The sequence below is a fragment of the Corvus brachyrhynchos genome, unplaced genomic scaffold (genome assembly GCF_000691975.1).
Source record: "Corvus brachyrhynchos isolate BGI_N302 unplaced genomic scaffold, ASM69197v1 scaffold3, whole genome shotgun sequence".
Classification (NCBI taxonomy): Eukaryota; Metazoa; Chordata; class Aves; order Passeriformes; family Corvidae; genus Corvus; species Corvus brachyrhynchos.
This window is the reverse complement of record NW_008237619.1, coordinates 12,090,559-12,109,455: the sequence shown is the minus strand read 5'-3', so window position 1 is coordinate 12,109,455 and position 18,897 is coordinate 12,090,559. Positions and strand designations below refer to the sequence as shown.

General features: G+C 41.0%; 1 protein-coding gene across 2 annotated transcripts in view; it reads left to right on the top strand.

Moving 5' to 3' along the window:
* Positions 1–867: 867 nt before the first annotated feature.
* The window catches only part of GDAP2 (ganglioside induced differentiation associated protein 2), a 22,539-nt gene continuing 4,509 nt past the window's right edge, over positions 868–18,897 (top strand). The window contains exons 1-12 of one of the 2 annotated variants that reach the window (XM_017731980.1): positions 868–1,526; positions 3,044–3,183; positions 7,050–7,203; positions 8,741–8,829; positions 10,707–10,783; positions 11,840–11,999; positions 13,524–13,674; positions 14,614–14,690; positions 15,353–15,429; positions 16,002–16,141; positions 16,745–16,799; positions 18,855–18,897. In XM_017731980.1, coding sequence (XP_017587469.1) covers positions 1,351–1,526; positions 3,044–3,183; positions 7,050–7,203; positions 8,741–8,829; positions 10,707–10,783; positions 11,840–11,999; positions 13,524–13,674; positions 14,614–14,690; positions 15,353–15,429; positions 16,002–16,141; positions 16,745–16,799; positions 18,855–18,860 — 1,302 coding nt within the window. In that variant the 5' untranslated portion in view covers positions 868–1,350 and the 3' untranslated portion in view covers positions 18,861–18,897. The remainder of the gene's footprint in view (positions 1,527–3,043; positions 3,184–7,049; positions 7,204–8,740; positions 8,830–10,706; positions 10,784–11,839; positions 12,000–13,523; positions 13,675–14,613; positions 14,691–15,352; positions 15,430–16,001; positions 16,142–16,744; positions 16,800–18,854) is intronic. The other variant, XM_008631791.2, reaches the window with a different exon arrangement.

Below are 18,897 nucleotides of genomic sequence, written 5' to 3'. Positions count from 1 at the left end.
AGCAGGGGGTAGATGCTGTTGTAGATGGGCTTAGGGCTGGGGCTAGTGCAGCCGCGCTTACCTTGCTTTCCTCGCTCATTGCCTTTTCTCCCAGCAAAAACCTTACTTAGATGCTCTTATGGCTATCTTTGTCGCTTTTCTCGCTCATTGCCTTTTCTTCCAGCAAAAATCTTACTTAGATGCTCTTATGGCTATCTTTGTCCTAGTGTCAGTCTTTATTACCCCTCAGTGTGAGCTTGGATGCTTGGTTGTTTTGTTTTGTTGTGTTGTTTTCCCCTGGCTAATAAATACACTTAATAAGTCGCATTTCACAATTACCCCTTGTGGGTGTGATCGTTTTTTAATTATTATCAATTATAAACCTGTGAAAGGGGTTAAGTAGTAGGTGTGTGTGGTGTGTTACTAATCTGTAGTTACTTATGTGGGTATGTTTGTGCTAGTTTGATTAACTAGTCTAGTTCAGTAGTCACAATGGAAATGTAATAGCCAACGCGTTGTCTGCTGGCAGCTGAAAAGTGAGTATTGGCACGTTTGAGCCTTCGTCTAGCAACCAGTGCCATCTCAGAATCAGTCAGATGGCAGAGTTCATCTTAAAATTCACTGGGCCAGCGTTCAAATTTACAGCTTTACTCTTTCTTGCAAAACTGATTTGGGTGAAGAGGTTTTGTGCCTGAGTGTATGGCTGTAAGAACTATGTGGCAGTAAGTTGTTTGCAGCAGTTCAGAATTCACTGAACGGCAAGGGCTGTGTCATTCGGGAAGAGGGAGGGGTTTTTGTTGGTTTGTTCGTAAGGTTTGGGTTTTTTGGTTGGGGTGTTTGGTGGGTGGGGGCATTGTGGTTTGGGAAGCTCTGACTTTTGTTTTTATATAAGTATTTACCAGTATCTCTGAAAGAATAGGTTATACATTCATTCCCTGCTACAAATTTGCTTTTTGTTTAGATAAAGAAATAACACTTTTCAGAAAGACTGCGATCCTCTCTGCACTTAGGACTTTGTTCTTGCTATTTCTAAAATGCAAGATCATGAGTCAGTTGGATCAATTTAGTAGAGAAGGTGTTTTCACCTTTAATGGTTGGAAGAGGTTTGTCTCACTGGAAGTATCTGCATTGCCTTATTGCATGCAGGTAACAAAAGAGGGAGTGTTTGAGTTGGAAATCTGCTTTTCTGTTTTCTGCTAGCTGTTATTGCATTTCAGTCTTGGGAAAGGTCTGGCTCCACGGGACAATTACTTTTAGTGAACAGCTGCTGACCTGGTTTGATTTTTGTTTTTCTTTAAAGCACCTGGAAGACTCCAGTGAAAATTGGAGTGTGACAAGTTAGCAGAGGAAGGGAGTTGTTGTTTCCATTCCATGGATCCCTTGGGTGCTCCTTCCCAGTTTGTGGATGTTGATAGTCTGCCAGGCTGGAGTGATGCCTATGAGGCCAAGCAGCTGGATTGTCACCAAAGTCCTGTTGAAAAAGCTCAAGTTGATGTTAGATCACCTTTTCCATACAGGAAAGACATCAATGAAAAAATTATCTTGTGGTAAGTTCGATGTGGCTCTTGTGTGTCTGTCATCTCTTCTCCATTTACTGCAGGATCCATGTGTAATGATCACTGCTGTAGAATAAAGCTTCTAAATCCTATTTTCTTGAATCAAACATTACAGATCTGTGAGGAAAATAATCTTTTTGTTCACTGTAACTTTGAAAGTCTAGATTTTGCTCCACCATAGGTTGTGCTCATGGGCAGTCCTCGATGCAGCAGACTGGAGCTGTACTTCCTACTGTGATAGGCAGGAAGTACATGCTTAGTATCCAAACCTAGTTAGGCACTTGGATATGAGGTTTTCAATTTTTTTTAGATATGTTTGCTGTCTACTAGCTTTTTCCTGTATTTTCTGGCTTTATTCTGCTTTTACTTTTCTGGTTTAAATCAGTATTTTCTTTCATGTGGTTCTTATGCCTTGGTTTTGGCTCTTCCTGCCCCTTCTTCCTCTGTTCTGTATTTTGTCTCCATGATTTTCTACCAAAATCTATTGATAAAGTGCAGTGTGCTGTGGTGAACTTAGTCCATCAGTTTTTCTTTCCTGTAACTCAGATACTTAAACCTGCTCTCTAGATGAATAACTCTTAACTTAATCACTGTGAAGGGAGAAGGATTTCTCAGGGATGCAGATTCAGGAATCAGCCTGAACCTCTTTCTGGTTAATATATGCAGGAAATGGGACTGCTCATGGACTTCCCGAACTCAATTAAGTAAAGAAAGAGAGGAGTAAAAGGTTAAACATCTCTTACGGCTTGGGCAAATATGTGCAATTTCAACTGTTAGTTTAGTTTCTCCCTGTGCGTGGGAATCTTTATTTCCCTTCCTATGCTCTTTGATCCCAAAATCCCCAATGGCTGCTGCTGTGGCAAAAGCAGGTCAGAGTTCTGCTACTCCATTGTCTCTTATGCATCTGTGCCTTGTTTATCTTCTGCATGTCTGATCTTTGAACAGCAGAATGAACATGATCAACTTGTGGGTTCACAATTTGGGAACAAAAGAGAAGAAAACTTGTCCAGCTGCAGTGTCACTCTAGACCCACAGTGGTCTGAGGAACAGCAGCAGTTAAGGTGCCCTGGATAGCCTGTCTGCAAAAATAAAGAAGTACGTTGAAAAAATTGTTGAAGTTTTGAAAGTAATATAACACAAGGACTGTCCTGTTACCCCAAGAGAAAATATGTGGGTTTTTGGAAGTGTTACACTCCATCAGTTTAACAAGCTGCCTTGCACGTTTGCTGTCTGAGCTGCCCTACATACAACTACAACACTGCCTTTTCTACAAACAACTGCTGAGGCTGGGACTGTTTAAGGAGCTGACGTTTTGCGTGCAGTCTGTCTTCATCAGGGAGCGGCAAAGGATGGTTCAGCTTGGCGAGCACGTCAGGGTACGCTACACTGTGCGGGCACTGGAGTCCTCTTAATGCTTTTCCTCTTAAAGCATTTCCTTGCTTGGCAGCACTGATTTGAGAATATCTTGCTTAGTTGTGCATTTATCCTGCAATAAACTGTTTCCTCAGGAAAGGAGATGTCGCGTTACTGAACTGCACGGCCATCGTAAACACCAGCAATGAGACTCTCACGGATAAGAATCCAGTATCTGAAAGTATATTCATGCATGCTGGGCCTGACCTGAAGGATGAACTCCAGAAGCTCAAAGGTAAGTGGCCTTGAGACATTTTTATCTTATTGAAATCTACTGTTCTTGCATAGTACAAAGCATCAAGATTGGGGCACAAACGAAAAAGGCAGAGCTTCCCCCAACCCCCAACAGCTGGTGTTAACGTGAAAAACACGGAGGAAACACATGCCAGTCTAGTCTCTTTGCTGTTCACATTCCAGATAATTGAAATTCTGTGGCAGATATTTAAGTTGATGAGCCCTTACTTTATGATACAATAATTCCCATTGTTATCTTAAGCCACTTTGAGCAGTTAGCTTATCAGAGCTTTTGCTCAAGGGACCAGTATTGTACATCTTGAGATTTTATCCTGTTCTGTGTTTATACATTACGAAAGACAGAAACTGAAGTTTACCATTGCAGAAATTAAGTGGATTCTATCATACCCTTTGTGTATCCTCTTTCAGGATGTTAATATACACACAGTCTTTCAGAAAGATACGATAATAATAGATGGATTGATAAAATACTGCATGTCTAAGTAAAGTCTTTGTGACTTCTTAAGTTGATTGGTTCACTTGTCTCTTGTGTACAACAAATTACTTCATTGGAAAGCTACAAGAGCAGCCTTAATGTAAGGCTATTCTAGAAATGGATGAGGTTTACCTAGATTCTTTATTAACAAAGCTTATTGCTGATAATGAGAGATGAATACTCAGCCTTTTTTTTCATCTAACAGGCACTGGGAATAAGAGTTTCCTTATTTTGTGTGTAACGAACAAGAGTTTATAGTTATCCAAGGTCACACAGAAGCCTAATATGGTTTGCAGATAAAAGTTCACATCTCTAGTATATGTTACTGAACTGAATTTTGAGGTATCTGTGTAGTACTGCTCACTGGATAACAGCTTGGTCTCCTGATGCAATAACAAAATGGATATAGAAGAGCCATATTTCTAATATAAACTCTAGTAGCTTAAATTACAATTGAATAGAAATCCTCTGTTTCTATAAAGTCATCCTTTGTTGATTCAGCTTGCTTTTTTTGAGTAACCTAGAAATAAAAGAGGAGGAAGAGTAACCATTTCATAACAGAGCGAAAATTCAGTGTGTGCTGTGGGTGGAAATGGCTGTTAAAATACCGTAGGTGCTATAGAATAGTTAGGACCCTGCTATATATGCCAGAACTCTTCTAAAATACACTTGGGTTTCTTGTGTGCACTGAGAGGTGGGAAGAGAGGGACTGGATTTCAAGGAGTCCTAAAGTCTGAGATCTGTCGGCTCTGTAGGGAGTCGTGCTCAACTTCTTAAATTCCATTTGACCCTGCTGAGTTATGTGTAGTTTTGCATCTTCTACCACACTGAAAACACTTCTGTCTTCTCCCTGTAATGCATTCTGCTGGTTCACAACTCCCTATGAAGACAGTTTTCTTTTAATCTTGTGCCAAGAGCTTTATGGAAATCAGTTCTTCTGTGACACCCTACTGACATGTTGTGTGGGGGAGGAAGGAGAGGTTGATTTGGCGCTTGAGCACCCGTAGTACTGTCACAGTAGGAGAAGTGGATGGAGAGCTTAGTTAAGAAATCATTTTAGGATTTATTTGTCAGCTCTGCTTCCTTTTTGCCCTCTTTCCCATTTAGCCTTGAAATTTTTCATTGGAGAATGTTTGTGCTGAAAGAGTGAAAATGTCTATGCTCTAAAGCTGTAAAATGCATTTTCAGTTAGGTCTCTCCTGCTTTATTCCTGCCACTTGGTATATATTCACATTTCACAGACTCCAAGAAAAATCATGATCTTAAAGCATGTTATATGGTGACCCTTCTAAGGCCTGTGCCTTCTTTAAGGCTCAGCTAACTTTTATGTTCCTGGGAGCAGCATTAGTTTTGATTCATGTAGAAATGCTACAACCAGGGGCAGGCTCGCAGATGAAGTGCTGTTGATATAAGCTTGCCTATCAACAAATATTTGTTGCAGTCTAATAAAGACCTTTTGTAACAGCAATGCACAGAAATCTTCCAGCTCCAGTGCTGCTTTTTCTCTGCCACACACATGATGTAGAGGATTCAGACTTTCCATTTTAAACTTGGAGAAAAGCTATCCTAATGTCTAAAATCTCATCAGATAAAAAATAGGATCTTGACTTTGTTCCCTGCTTTGTCACAGACTTGTGCAGCTCACCTCACCCCATATCTTAAAATAGGAATAATACCTACTTCTCATTTTAATTTTGTAAGTTTTGTAAAGATACCCAGGCAGAAGGCATTGGGAAGTATGAAGTGTGATCTAAGTATAGTTAGATTACTGAGCTACATCTGCTTGCCTGAATTTATTAGTTTCCCTACTGAGTTCACAACTCTACCTCAATCAAACTTGCTTCATTCTTTTTTTCCCAAGACAAGTTTTTTCTTACAGGCCATTGCTTGCTCTTCACTAGTTGTGAGGTGTGGGCAGAGGAAGAAAAGTAACTTGATATCTGATACATTGTTTTGGGTTTGGCTTTACTTTTTCCATATTGTGCTTATTTAATCACTCTCTTGAGCCGTCTTAGAGGCTGTGCAGGAATTCAGAAGAGTCTGCCTAGTTTTAGTATGGTGTTTTCTTCCTTCTGATTAACCCAGAAGAAGCACAATGGAGGTCTGTAGAAGCTAATGATATGATTTGTCAGATCAAAAATTTTACAAGATGCTGGCTTCAAGGCAGCATGTGGTTGCCATTAAAAGGTATGGTTGAAGTTTTGAGTAAGGAAGATTCTCAACCTGGAATGTCTCTTCCCATAAGATATGCTTTCATGCATGTTGATAGCTTGCCTGAGCACTACGAGGAAAGAGGGGAGTGGGAGAGATGAACATCCCTGTTCAGTGAGCAGCTTAAGCCAAGCTGCTGGAGCTGCTGCCTGAGGGATGGCTGCAGCTGCTTGTTCTTGTCTCATTCCCTGTTGTGGGCACTAGCAACCTATGAGAAGATCAGGTTGAAAGCTAATCCATTGAAAATACTAGTTTTCAGTCAGATCAGAAAGCTGAAGTGCAGCTGTACAAGCAGAAAAAAGAAGGTTGGAAAATACTTGCCTTTGAGGGTAGGGAATTTTAAAGAGAGAGATTAAAAGTACTTCTTCAGCTGTCCAGACTTGGAGTGGACGAGATTTAGGTGAAGAAAGGGAAGTTTAGCAGACTTTTCTTCCATGTGCTGAAGGAAAAACAGACTTCAAACACAGAATCTGTTCCTAGACTATGTAACTGAAGGGTGCCGTGAATAGAACGATTAAATGTATTGCTTGCAACTTCCTTGCCTTGAGACTAGATATCTGGTCTGCCCAGAGAGTATGAGCTGCATAAGGATCATGTATCTGCCTTGTGGACGTGAAGAAACTTGCAAAACAAAGCAAGTTACCTCATTCTGGGAGCATAAATTAAACAAGTGTTTTATCTATTCAGTTTTAATAGCTTTGCCAACAACTGGTTTGTTTGATTAAGGAGACCTGTAGTCATTTTATCCAAAAAGCAGTCTCCCCCAAACCAAGTTGTTAAATTCAGAAGGACTTTTTATTGTTAGCTGTGTGGTATACTTGCGCATCTGTTCTCTGCACATTATTAAATCATTTCTTCCTTTGGCTCTGTAAGTAGCGTAGTAAACACTGCAATTAAGACAGAATTTCTAGCAATATCTGGTTTGTCCTAATATGCATAGTTTTGAAATTGAGAGGAATGAGCACAGTTCTCACCTCCTCAGCCTGACTGGGTGCTAAGCAGCTGGTATGAGATAGGATGCTATCCTTAATATTTGATGTCTCTAACACTGCCTTCTGTGTATGAGGTGGAGTTGTCTGACTGGAGGAAGACAAGGGCTTGAGTACTTCTGGCTTTCTTGCCATGACAGGAACACTTATCCTTGTGGTTTTTTTCCTCAGGTTGCAGGACAGGTGAGGCCAAGCTGACGAAAGGGTTTAACCTGGCTGCGCGTTTCATCATTCACACGGTGGGCCCCAAGTACAAGAGCCGGTACCGCACCGCAGCCGAGAGCTCCCTGTACAGCTGCTACCGCAACGTCCTGCAGCTCGCCAAGTAAGCACAGCACAGCCTACACAGGCGCTGCCAGCTGGGGCACAGCTGTCCTGCAAACTCGGCTCTGCACAAAGATCTAACCTCTCTGAATGTCTTCTCATGTGTGCTGGCTCTGGCTAGGGACATGAGAACATAAGTGGCTTCATGGTGTGCTTCATGCCTTTGGTTATCTGTGCTGTGGTGTAGATAAAATGCGCAGAGAGATCTGAGATGGTTCAGGTCCTGAAATGGGATAGCTAGAGCTGTGCAGCATTCAGTTCCTCAAAGGAGAAATATTAATAATTGCTTTGAGTTCTGTGCTGCAGCAAGTGTTAAATGAGCTTACTCCAGCAGCAATTTCTTGTGTGTCTGCAGCCATGTGCAAGCACCCACAGGCAGATCTGACTGCTGTGTCAGTGCACATGTTTGGCCTCTCTGCTCTTGTACAACAGCTAAAATTCTGAGTCAGGGTGTAAGGTTACTTCTAAATCTACAGTTGCAGCAGCTGGGTTTGTAGTTTTTTCCCCTTTTGTCTGTGGTATTTTCTACTTCCTCTTAACTGACAGGGTTTTTTCTTCCTATTTTTCTGTCTTCTTTCCTGTGTTCTGTTCTTCTCCTGTGACAGCTGCTGTAGTGGTAGCAGTTGCAAAATACACCTGAGCAAGAGCAATGTCAGAAAGCATACCTAACAATTTCTTATGGGTGGGAAGGTCAGTTCTTCCAAGGCTGGACTGTGTGTTACAGTGCAATAGTAACTGTTTCATAATCAAGATTATAGCTAAGGTTTTTAGCATGTGCCAGTTTTGTTCCGCCTCAGAAGTAACAAGCAAAGTCAGGCCTGAACCATGTTAAAAACCATTTTAAAATTCTGATAGTTCTGCATAGTGAATGTCTTTTCAGTCAATCTATTTTCTAGAGTAACTTTTGATGTTTGTGAAACTGTCTACCAACTCTGAGCTTGCTCAAATTCCTTTGATGATTGTTGGCAACAGCTCTGCTTTACTCTTCTGAAAATGTGGCTCAGTGCTGGAAGCATCCTACTGGTCTTAAAGTATGTCCCACTCCATTCTGATGGTTGTCTAGCCATACCTAAGATTGAGTAAGCCACCTTGGCCTGTGTCCAGACCTCTATCAAAACAAAATCATTGGTCAGGTGAAGAAACAGGAGTGTGTATGCACTGAAGAGCACCTCCTTCCCCTTACTGTCAGTCCTAAACAGGAACAAAAGTATTTTGGAAAGGATTGCAGAGAGCTTGAGGTAAGAACTTAATTTAGGATATGAGAAACTGTAGGAACAACATAGCTGAAATAGAAGGAGAAATCTGAAAACAAGCAGCAGAGGAAGCCATGGGGAATAATTAATGGTTCTCTCCTTCTCTACTTAATGGGGCTGTGTACATCTTGCCAGGGAAGAATCCTTCTGCAAAAACCTGAAAGAGGATTACTGCTGCTTAGAGCCAGGGAAGAAATTATTGGTGTTCCAGTTCCCTACTGTCCTGAGAGATGGCTGTTCACACCTGGCTGTCTGTTCATTTGTTTCTCTTTTTCTGGATTCCAGGGAACAGGCAATGTGCTCTGTAGGATTTTGTGTCATTAACACTCTGAAAAGATGTTACCCCTTGGAGGATGCAACCCACATAGCACTGCGTAAGTGTGTTGGAAAACTGCATAAACTGGATGGCAGCATTCAGCAGGTCACTTACAGATTGCTCTTGAAATGGGGAAAGTTTTTTTAGGGGGCTGTGGTTCATTAGAGGCTGTAAAAAGGCAAGGCATTCCATGGTTGATCAGGAAATGGAAGATAAAAACAAATGAGCCTTCCTCTCAGTAAAGGTCCCTGGGATCTCATCAGTAAAGATCCATACAACTTGCATTTTTCAATGTGTTAATTAATAACCTGGTAAAGATGCTAAAAGTGAGGTGAGAGAGTTTGCTGGTAATAGAAATCTGTTCAGAATAGCCAAGATGAGGCCTTGCTGTTGAATACTTGTAGGCAGACTCGAGCAACCATGAATTTAGTCTTCTTAGTGTCATCAGCACATCCAAATGTAAAGTGATGTTCTTCCCCCACTGACCCACTCCTACAGGCTTCTGCCTTCACATGCAAAATGATGGGCTGATTATAGGCAGCAAAACTTTGAGATGATAATAGTTCCATGAAAACAACAGCTCAGAGGAGCTCAAAACAGCAAGCTGAGTAAGACACAACAAAATTAAAAATGTTATGCAATAAATCAGTGCTTTGTTCACCCTTTAAAGCTGCATATTCAAAAAGAATATAGTAGACAGAGAAGTTGAGGAGGTCAACAAGGACAGAAAAAGGCAAGAAATAGCAAAATGAGCTCAAGACTTTTCCAGACTGGATTATACCAGACTTGAGGGGAGTGTGATAGATATTTGTAAACTCATGAGTGGCATGGAAATGGTGAAACGGAATCAGCTGTTCACTGTCTCCCAAAATAAGAACCATCAAACCATGCCAGTTCAGAACAAACAAGGGGAAATGGTTCTTATGCTTGTTACTTGTTTTATGGAAATTCTTACTAAAAAGCATTGCTAAAAGTTTTCAAATTTCCTTGCACTTGAGAGGGAGCTATATTTAAAAAAAAATGAAGACCACTGAAAACAAATCAGAAAACATCCTGGGCTGAAAATACAAAAAAGTGTTCAAACAATAATGTTATATACTCTTGTTTACATACTTATATACTGGTTCCTACTCTTCCCCATCTCTTTTGGCTTTTTCACATGTTCACATTACATTCAGAACTGTTTGCTGTGGAACTGCCCAATTGCATTTGTTCTGTAAAGTAATGTTGCAGGTCAACATGATTACACTGGAATTTGTGTACTGTAGTACACAGGAAGTGTTTGAAAATAGCTCCTTTTTTCCTTGAACTGTTTCTTGAACTCCCACTAAAGTATTCCCTGTAGATAACTTCTTCTATTGCTGTCTTCTGTTGTCTCTGTAGGTCTGTGTGCTACTTGATAAAATACTCTTTCTCTCACGATTTACAAATAGAATTTTTATATGCCTCTTTGGCACCAGAGATTTTGTGTTGCTGAGCCTGTCTTGAAGCAGCTTCTGCTGTAGCTTACTTATATTGCTTTGCTGATAAATTAAGGCACTTGTTCTAAGAATGTCTGGTTTTAGCAATTTGCACTCTCTAAAGTTCTTGCAATTTGGACTCTCTAAGGGAAGGATTTAGCTTGATTTTTCAGGGCCATTGAATCTCATTTCACAGTCTAAGGAATGCTTAGTAAGCTAAAATCAAGGAGATTTATTCACTATTTGTGTCTATCTAAAGTCAGCATCAGGAGAGAGTGGAGATGGAACTTCCAGTATGCCCAGCAACCCATTTGGTGTGTTAAACCACCACTTATTCCACACTTGCCTACAGCCTGTGGAGCTGTTTAGTACGAGGAGAGATGTATCTCTCTTCTGCACTCTGAGTTCTTCACTTGCAGCTGTGTGTGTAGACTTCTTCTGTTTTGCTAACTACATTTAATCTGCTTCCTTGCAGGCACAGTTAGGAGGTTTCTGGAGATTCATGGAGAGACTCTGGAGAAGGTGGTGTTTGCTGTCTCTGAGCTTGAAGAGGTATCATCTTGGTATTCATTCCACCAAAATTCCTGGGCATGTTTGATCCTCTCTGCATCAGTAGAGGTGGATTTGGATTTCCCCTTCAGATCATGCAGACTTTCGGTCTTGCAGCATCCTTCTGTCCCATCCTAGCATAGCCTCTTTTCCAGTACTGTTCATGCCCTTAGCTGTCACTATGGACACTCTGAGAATCTTTCTGCTTCTGGCTTTTGTGTTCCTGAGCTGTGGACAGGGAGCAGTAGGGGAGGTGATGGCATGCAGTTGTGCTGGATGCTGTCTGTTAGCCAGAAAAGAAATTCCTCACACAAAGTTTCCTCCTTACACAGAGATGTGATTGAAGAGGGCCAATTCAGCATCCCTACAGATCACCTACAAACCTGAAACGCTGCTTGCTGGCTTGTTGGAAAAGCAAACTTGACATTTAGTGATCTGTGTTCTGAGAGATGCAGGCAGTTTGAATATTGACTTTCCTTGTACCTTGAACTTGTTAATGGCAGTTCCTGTGCAGAACACCCATGCTGTGTTCAGATTCTGTGGCATCTGGGATAAGGAAAATAACTAATTTGTTGGGGGTCACAAAACTGCTAATCATATGGAGATAATCCATGAAGTATTACATTCTGTAGAGATTTTCCTTCATGTGGGGCAGGATTTTCTTGTTTGGTTGGTGCTTTTTCTTTTTCCCCAGACAGATCACTAAAGGTGATCTCTGTAGCATAGTGCATTTTAACATAAGCAACCTTTGCTGAAATCTGTTGTCCATGCATATTTCAACTTCATTACAAAGCTAAAGTATCTGCAATCTACCTGAGTTCATGCAGGTTAAAGCAGAGTCCTCTCAAAGTCACTTGCCAATGTGGCAAAAAACCCAAAAAGTTAACCTTTATTAAGGTTTCTTGCCTGTATTGTGAACTCACAGCCCAAAGTAACCATTGAGGGAGGCAGTATTTTGCCTCCAAACTGTTGAGAAGTTCCCTGCTACAAAGGCGGATGCTGTTTAAGCGAAGAGCATGGATGTATGATAGACCCTTCACACTTTTTTCTTATTTGTAGGTCACTTACCAGAAGTTGCTGCCTCTGTATTTTCCGAGATCGTTGGAAGAAGAGATCCAGTCCTTGCCTTACCTCCCTGCAGATATTGGCAATGCAGAAGGGGAGCCGGTAGTACCAGAGCGGCAGATCAGGATTACTGAAAAGCCAGGCGTTCCGGATGGTGAGTTTGGAACTGGACTTTGGAATAAGTATCTCTCTGTGAAAGTCAGTGGGAAAAACAGAAGAGGAGGGAGAGAGGTGTTTTCCTACCACAGTTCACCTAAGGCAGGTTATAATGATTCCAGTTCCCAAGCTGCCTCATTGGCTTCGTGTGTTCCCCAGCAGTAACTGCAGTAGAGCTGATCTGTCTTTTCCTTTCTTGGTGGAAGAGGTGGGTAGTTCATTCCCTTTGTAAATTTTTTCCCAAAGTGATTAGGATCTTTGAAAGTGCTTTTGCAGAATCTTCTGCAGCCCCTAATCAAAAAAGGCATTATGGTTAATGATCTGTCTTGTGTATTAGCAAAGTGTTGTTCATGTATTAGCAAATGTTGTCTCAGATGATAGGATTCTATTGATACAGCAGGGATACAGTGCATCAAACTATAGATGTGCAAAGAAAACTAGGAGAAACTCCCTAAAAGCTAGATCAACCCAGAGATCAGTGTTTGGAAGTGGCTATCAAAATTCAGTGAAAGTCTGCTTGTAAAGAGGTTGCCTAGATGTCAGGGCTGAGGTGAGATACATATAGCAAAACAATTTAACATATTAGTGGACATAGCAGGCATGTTCTTCTTTACTTGTTAAGCGGTGATGTGAAAGTTTTACAGCCTTGAACTATCCAAAGCAGATAACTTGGAATTCATTTCAATTTTCTGCTTTTGCATAGCCAGTTGGGATACGGCTGAGTATTTGATATTTGCTGCTGTGGCTGATCAGTGTGAGGCATTCAACCACTAGCTAATAATTTATGAAATTACTGGATTTGCACAGGTAGGAGTGAATTTGTGTAGTGGAATCCTGCACTCCTGTTCCATTGTTACTACAGCATGTCATGCTAAAAGGGGAAGCTCAGTTCCTGTCCAGATTGCCCAGAGAGACAGTGCTAGAAGTCTTAGCAACATGCCTGGATGACATCAATTCAGTGGAGCATTCTGGTATTGTCACCAGCAAGTGAGCCTGCACTCTTCTATTTCATCACCCAGTCGTGTTGTAAACAAAACTATAAAAATAGCTACACTCAGATCACTACAGCATTTGTTCAGGAAGTGTCCAGTGATACAAAAAGTAAGCCCTTTCTACAGTACAGCTTCTAAATTGAATAAAGCTGCATCATCTGTGCCTCTGCGTGCTAATTTTTCCCCCTTTGACAAATAGGATGGCTGTAAAGCTCAAGTAGGATGACTGTAAAGCTCAAGTCACCCTCCCCAGACTTGTTTTTTGGGAGAGTTAACCCTTTGTTGTGAGCTGATGACTAGCATTTCCCATTTGGTTTCCAGGCAAACCAGCATTTTAAGGGAGTAGTTCTCAATCACGTGCTGTGATCTGCGAGTGGTACTGGTGAGGTGTCAGAGCCGCATCACGGTACCGCACGGGGTTTTGTGTTAGTCTGTAGCATGACTGTGTTGTCTCACTGGGAAATGTAGCAATTCATCAGCAGCATTGCTGATTGCCCAAAAATTTTACACCACCTTTGTTTCTACTGCAGATGCTTCAGATGAAGAGGGTCTGGAGGCAGATTTGTCTTTCATTGGGTCCCATGCTTTTGCCCGCATGGAAGGAGACGTTGATAAACAGAGGCGCCTCATCCTTCAGGGACAGTTGTCAGAGGCAGCACTGCAGAAACAGCATCAGAGGAAGTGAGAATTTGCTTGTTCATGTGAATATTTGTGTTAGTTAGGACCAACCCTTACAAATAATGATTTTGTTATCTGTAAAGCCTAATCTTCCAGCAAGCAAATACAGGTAATGCCTGGTGTCACCCTGGATTGATGTGGTAGCCTCTTTGGCCTGAAGAGAGAAGGGAAGGGACAGTAAGATAAAAAGGGAAGCTTGTGATGAACCCTTTAGCACACCTAGTGCATCCAGCCAGCTGCCTTATCTGTTTGCCACAAGATGTCACTGTTTTGTCACCACTTTTTGTAGTGAGATCACTTGCTTTTAATAGTTCCCACTTGTTCCTGAGGCTCTGGGCAGGTAGCAAAACACTTTTCCTCCATTTGATAAATAAAAGAATGCTCAGACTTTCTCCCCCTTCATGCCCTGGTAACCCTAATGTGCATGATCACTTCTTTAGAAGGTAGTTCCATGCTGGACACCTCTCGGGGCAGGTGTTGGCTTGTTTTATCAGATGAGGCACTTTGTTGTTCACCATTCAAAGGGAAAAAAAACAGTATCACACTGGTTGCTGCATAGTTGTGTTTGACATCTAGACTTCTAAAGAAAATTTTCTTTTTTTTTCTCTGTCTTTTAAACACTGATATATTTAAATGGAAAAACCTCTGAAATCTTTTCAGCCCAAATGCAATGCCACTATAGTTACTAGTTGATAATGTATTAATATATATTAATTGCCCTAGTGAAAATCATTAGGTGTGTAACTAAGACACTAAATTTTATTTTTTAACATTTCTTTCTTTAAAAACTTGATAGTTGCTCCATAGGTCAGAAAACAGCAACATTAGAGAGGGCACAGTCAGAAAAAGCTTGCTTTGTCCTTCCCTTCCCATATACCTCTTCATTTTATAATGCTAATCCAAAGGGGGATTAGATCTGACCAGATGTTTTTAACTTTCTAGTTATAATCGCTGGCTGTGTCAGGCAAGAGCTGAAGACCTCTCTGACATTGCTTCTCTTAAAGCTTTGTACCAGACAGGTAAGTTTGGGGTACTGATGACTAATCTATGTTGTCTCAAAGTAAAAATATTTTCTTTGGACTTGCAAATACATTAGGTCATGCTGGAAAGCATAGCTGTGTTTCTGGAGACAAAATCTGTTCAGCCCTTTGGCTGATATTTTAGGCCTCATGAAATTCCAGAGCTTACCTAGATCTTTGTGTAAATAGCAAGGTTGTGTGATACCTTCTGCTCAGTAGCTGCAAATTTAAATTCTTTTGTTTGCCTTAGGCAAGACTCTGTGGGCTAAAGGAGGTCCATGAGGCGTGCTCTGGCAATCTGTGCATTGGAGTTCAGAGCCTGGTTTCTAGGAAGAATTCTGCTTTGCTGGTAGAATTACAAGTGAAGGTGTTTGGGTTTTTTTAATAAAACCATGTTATTATTTGATATTTAGGTAAATATGGAGTACACAGGCAACATAAAATTGCAGTCCTTAAGTTTCTCAGATGTAATACGTGGAGTTTTTATCAGAATAGGTACTGGTATAGTGAGAGCAGTAACTAAGCATATTTCCTCTATTGGAAACCAGATACATTGCAAAAGTTCTGAGCTGAGGCTCTTTCTCCCTGGTTTGAAAGGGCCCAAGTACAGAACCTGGCATGACTGAGAGAAGCTGAGATGTCTTTCTTTCTTTCTTTCGTAGGTGTAGATAACTGTGGCCGCACAGTGATGGTGGTGGTTGGAAGGAATATCCCCGTAACATTGATAGACATGGAAAAGGTAAGGCTTTGTAAAACTAGAGTTGTGTAGGTTACATATGAATGTTTAGGATGGAAAAGTCTGATTATAAGGATAATTCAGTGTTAATACTAGAAACATTATTTGCAGGAGACTTAAGATGTTAACTAGAAAGTATTTTTATAGGCAGATGAAAATGTATACCCTTACAAACCTATGTGTGCATTGGGCTGACACTTTTCAATGAGGCTATTTTTAGAAAAAAACTCATAGTTTAGAAAAAAGCTCCTTTTTCTTCTCAAGAAGAAGGAGACTTACTCTGCTTCTATAACTGCCAAGATGTGAAGAGTGAAATGTAATGAGTCAAATGTGGTTTTTCATGGAAACAGCAAGAATATATCTCCATCTGTGAGGTCAGATAGACAAAAAAGACTTCCAAGTTATTACAGTCAAGTTGAAGACTTGGAATGTTGGCCTTGCTTTTGTAGCTGAAATGTAATGCCATCCAGCCTCATGATTCTTCATTTTTAGAGGAAATAATGGAAGCATATTCAGATGTAATGCAACTGTGAAAGAGTTCTTGCAAATATAAATTTCATTTCTTTCTGCCTCAGGCTCTTCTGTATTTCATCCACGTCATGGATCATATTGCAGTGAAGGAGTATGTCCTGGTGTACTTCCATACACTCACAAATTATTACAATCAATTAGACTCTAATTTCCTGAAGAAGCTCTATGATGTTGTTGATGCCAAGTGAGTGTCAATAGGAAAAGAACTCGTTCCGGTCTTCCCCTGTGCTATGCAAATATTTCCCTGTATCTGGTTTCCCATTTATTTGTGAGAGAGTTTTGCTGGGACAAAGGCCTAAATAACTAGTAAAGGCAAAAAGAAGGAAGAGGTGTTTTCTTTTCTTCTCAAGTCCATCTTTTTAACCAGAAGTTCTGTCCTCTGCAGTCTCCCTTTGGAGCTGTTAGGGAGGCACTCTGGTTGTGTTGTCTGTCACTGTCCAGAGCTGGAGCTTTTAGAGCCTGGCTTTGTTAAAGTATGTTGCTGGTTGTGAGGGGAGAGGCTTGGGTAACAGTGGCAGTCATCATTTGTCCTTACATTTCTTTCACTTCCTACTTGAAAGACTGAAGGCTGTGATGTCTTTAACTGAAAAATAACCATTCTACTTTTAAAAATCATTTTTCTTTTCCCTTTACATTTACTTTTTTATATCGGCCCTTACATTAGATCTTAACTTTGTAAAATTACATCACAGGCACTTAAGAAAAATGGTCTCTTTTGACAGTTGGCTTGTGTAGGTGACCTTAATTAGAATTGACTTTTAAAAACTTTTTTGTTTCTCTAAACCAGGTACAAGAGGAATTTGAAGGCATTGTATTTTGTCCACCCAACATTTCGTTCAAAGGTAAGGTAAATCTTACTGAAGGAGAGTGTATCTAGCATGTCAGTGGAGTAGCATGTAAGCCTGTAACATGAGGAATGTGGAGATACGTAGAAGACTCCCAAAATTAGGCAGTATCTTCTGGATCTTCTGAACTTGAAATTCATCCCATCTTCAATCTAGCTGTAATCTTCCAGCCTTTGTGATAAGCTGAACCCCAGTGCAGTGCATGCTGTCTGTGCCCTGGTTTTTGTGTGCTCTTAACGGAGAGAGGTGGAAACTTTGAATCATGTTTCTTTCAAAGGGAAACATCTTGTCAATTTTCCTGCTGTCTGGCTGGCAGCGTGATGAACCATGAGCAAACACTCAGGGAATTCATTTTTGTGTAGTTCATCTCCTGGATGTTTCACCTTTTCTTTCACACAAGAGGTGGCACGTGTGTCCTGCGTGTCGCTTCAGAGCTGCCCTGGGAAGGGCAGAGGGCAGCATTAGGCAGCAGTGAGATTAGTCAGGGATAGAGTGTAGAGCAGCAAAGATGGGAAGAATGCTTTTGATGCAGTACAGAAGAATCCTGTTAATCCATCAGGAGACAAAAACGTGAATTTGTCATGCAGTAAGTTGTTACCCTTGGCTGGGATCTGTGTGGGGCAACAGAAGATGGAGCTGGTTCCCTTCTGGACTTCACGCCCACTACTCCTATTGCAGCAGTATGAGTACTTCAGACGAACTAAGTGGCAGCAGCAGCCCTTCCTAGAATTTTTGTTTGTCCAATTAAAACAGAAATCTGATCCTCCATGTTCACATCAGATTAACCTCTGTGTTTTTTCTGCTTTTTGCTGACATCAATCAAATTTGAGAAAATTATATGCCTGGAAAAACACATCTGTTTGCACATGTTCAGCAAGAATCTCTTTGCTAAATTTCCAAAGAGTCCTTTCTTTGCCTGTGCACAGCTGGGACACCGTGAGACTTGGAGCTGCCTTGTTTTTATGTAGATGAGACTGAGGCTTCCCAACAGCGTAGCTTCCAATTTCTGTTAGGTTATTAGTTATTCCCACAGGGTACAGATCAGAGGTCTGTGTCCTAGAATTAGAGCTTCCAGCTCTGATGCTAATAAAAATGTAGGAGCTGGCAGAGAACATTACTAAGGTCACAAAGTCGAGTGGAAAAGCTGAAGCTAGGAAGTATTAGTGTTTTAGATTCTCAGCAGAACTTCATCCCCCTCCTCTCCTCTAAACATTTCTGTTTAGTTGAGAAACACTTTTTTGTTGTTGTTGGAGGATGAGAACTCATCCTCACTGGTGTCTGTTGCCATCTTGTCTCTCCCTTTGGAAACTGCAGTGCGACTTAACAGATCTGTAGGCAAAGCAGATGGTTGGTGGGAAGCGGGGAAGGTGAGAGACACAGAGTTCTGTAACTTGCTGGAAATAGTATTGGTTTGTATCCTATTCTGGCAGCACAGCTGGAGGCAAAAGCGAATGTGTATCCATGTCTTTCTGCCAATCTTCTCTATAACTGGAAGGCAAGCAGGATTGCTTTTGACTGTTGCATGGACTATCAGCTTATGAAACAATGATGGGGAATAAGCAGCAGAAGGCATAGTGAAGAAGATGGCTGCTTAGAGGGAATGATTTTTCTTTCCCCTTCCTTTTTTTGGATCTTTCAGGACTCTTGTCCCTATGGAAGACTGCTAGCTCAAAAGCTTCAAATTTCTTCAAAAAATGTTTGGCACATTCATCTTCCTATTTGGATTTCTGACTTCCTTCCCTAGAAGTAGTAGGAAATACCCCATGCCTCAAATTCAGGAGGAAGGCCTGTGCATTCATGTGACTTCCCAAACATATCACCCTTGTACATAGGTCTTAAATCTCTGGTATAAATTGTCCCTTTCATAGCAGTATTGAATCCTGGCACAGTAGATGGCTGCCATCTGTCAGAGTCGCTTTTGCTTATTTATGGGCTAAGAGGGATCAAGAGGCTTTTCATCATGTCTTTGGGAAAATCATATGTCCCTAGAACACCAGCATAGTTCTCCATGTACTTTATGGTGCCAACAATGATTCTTTGTTTGGTTTCTAGGTATGAAACTGTTGTAAATTATGTGTTTTCTGAGGATAATTGC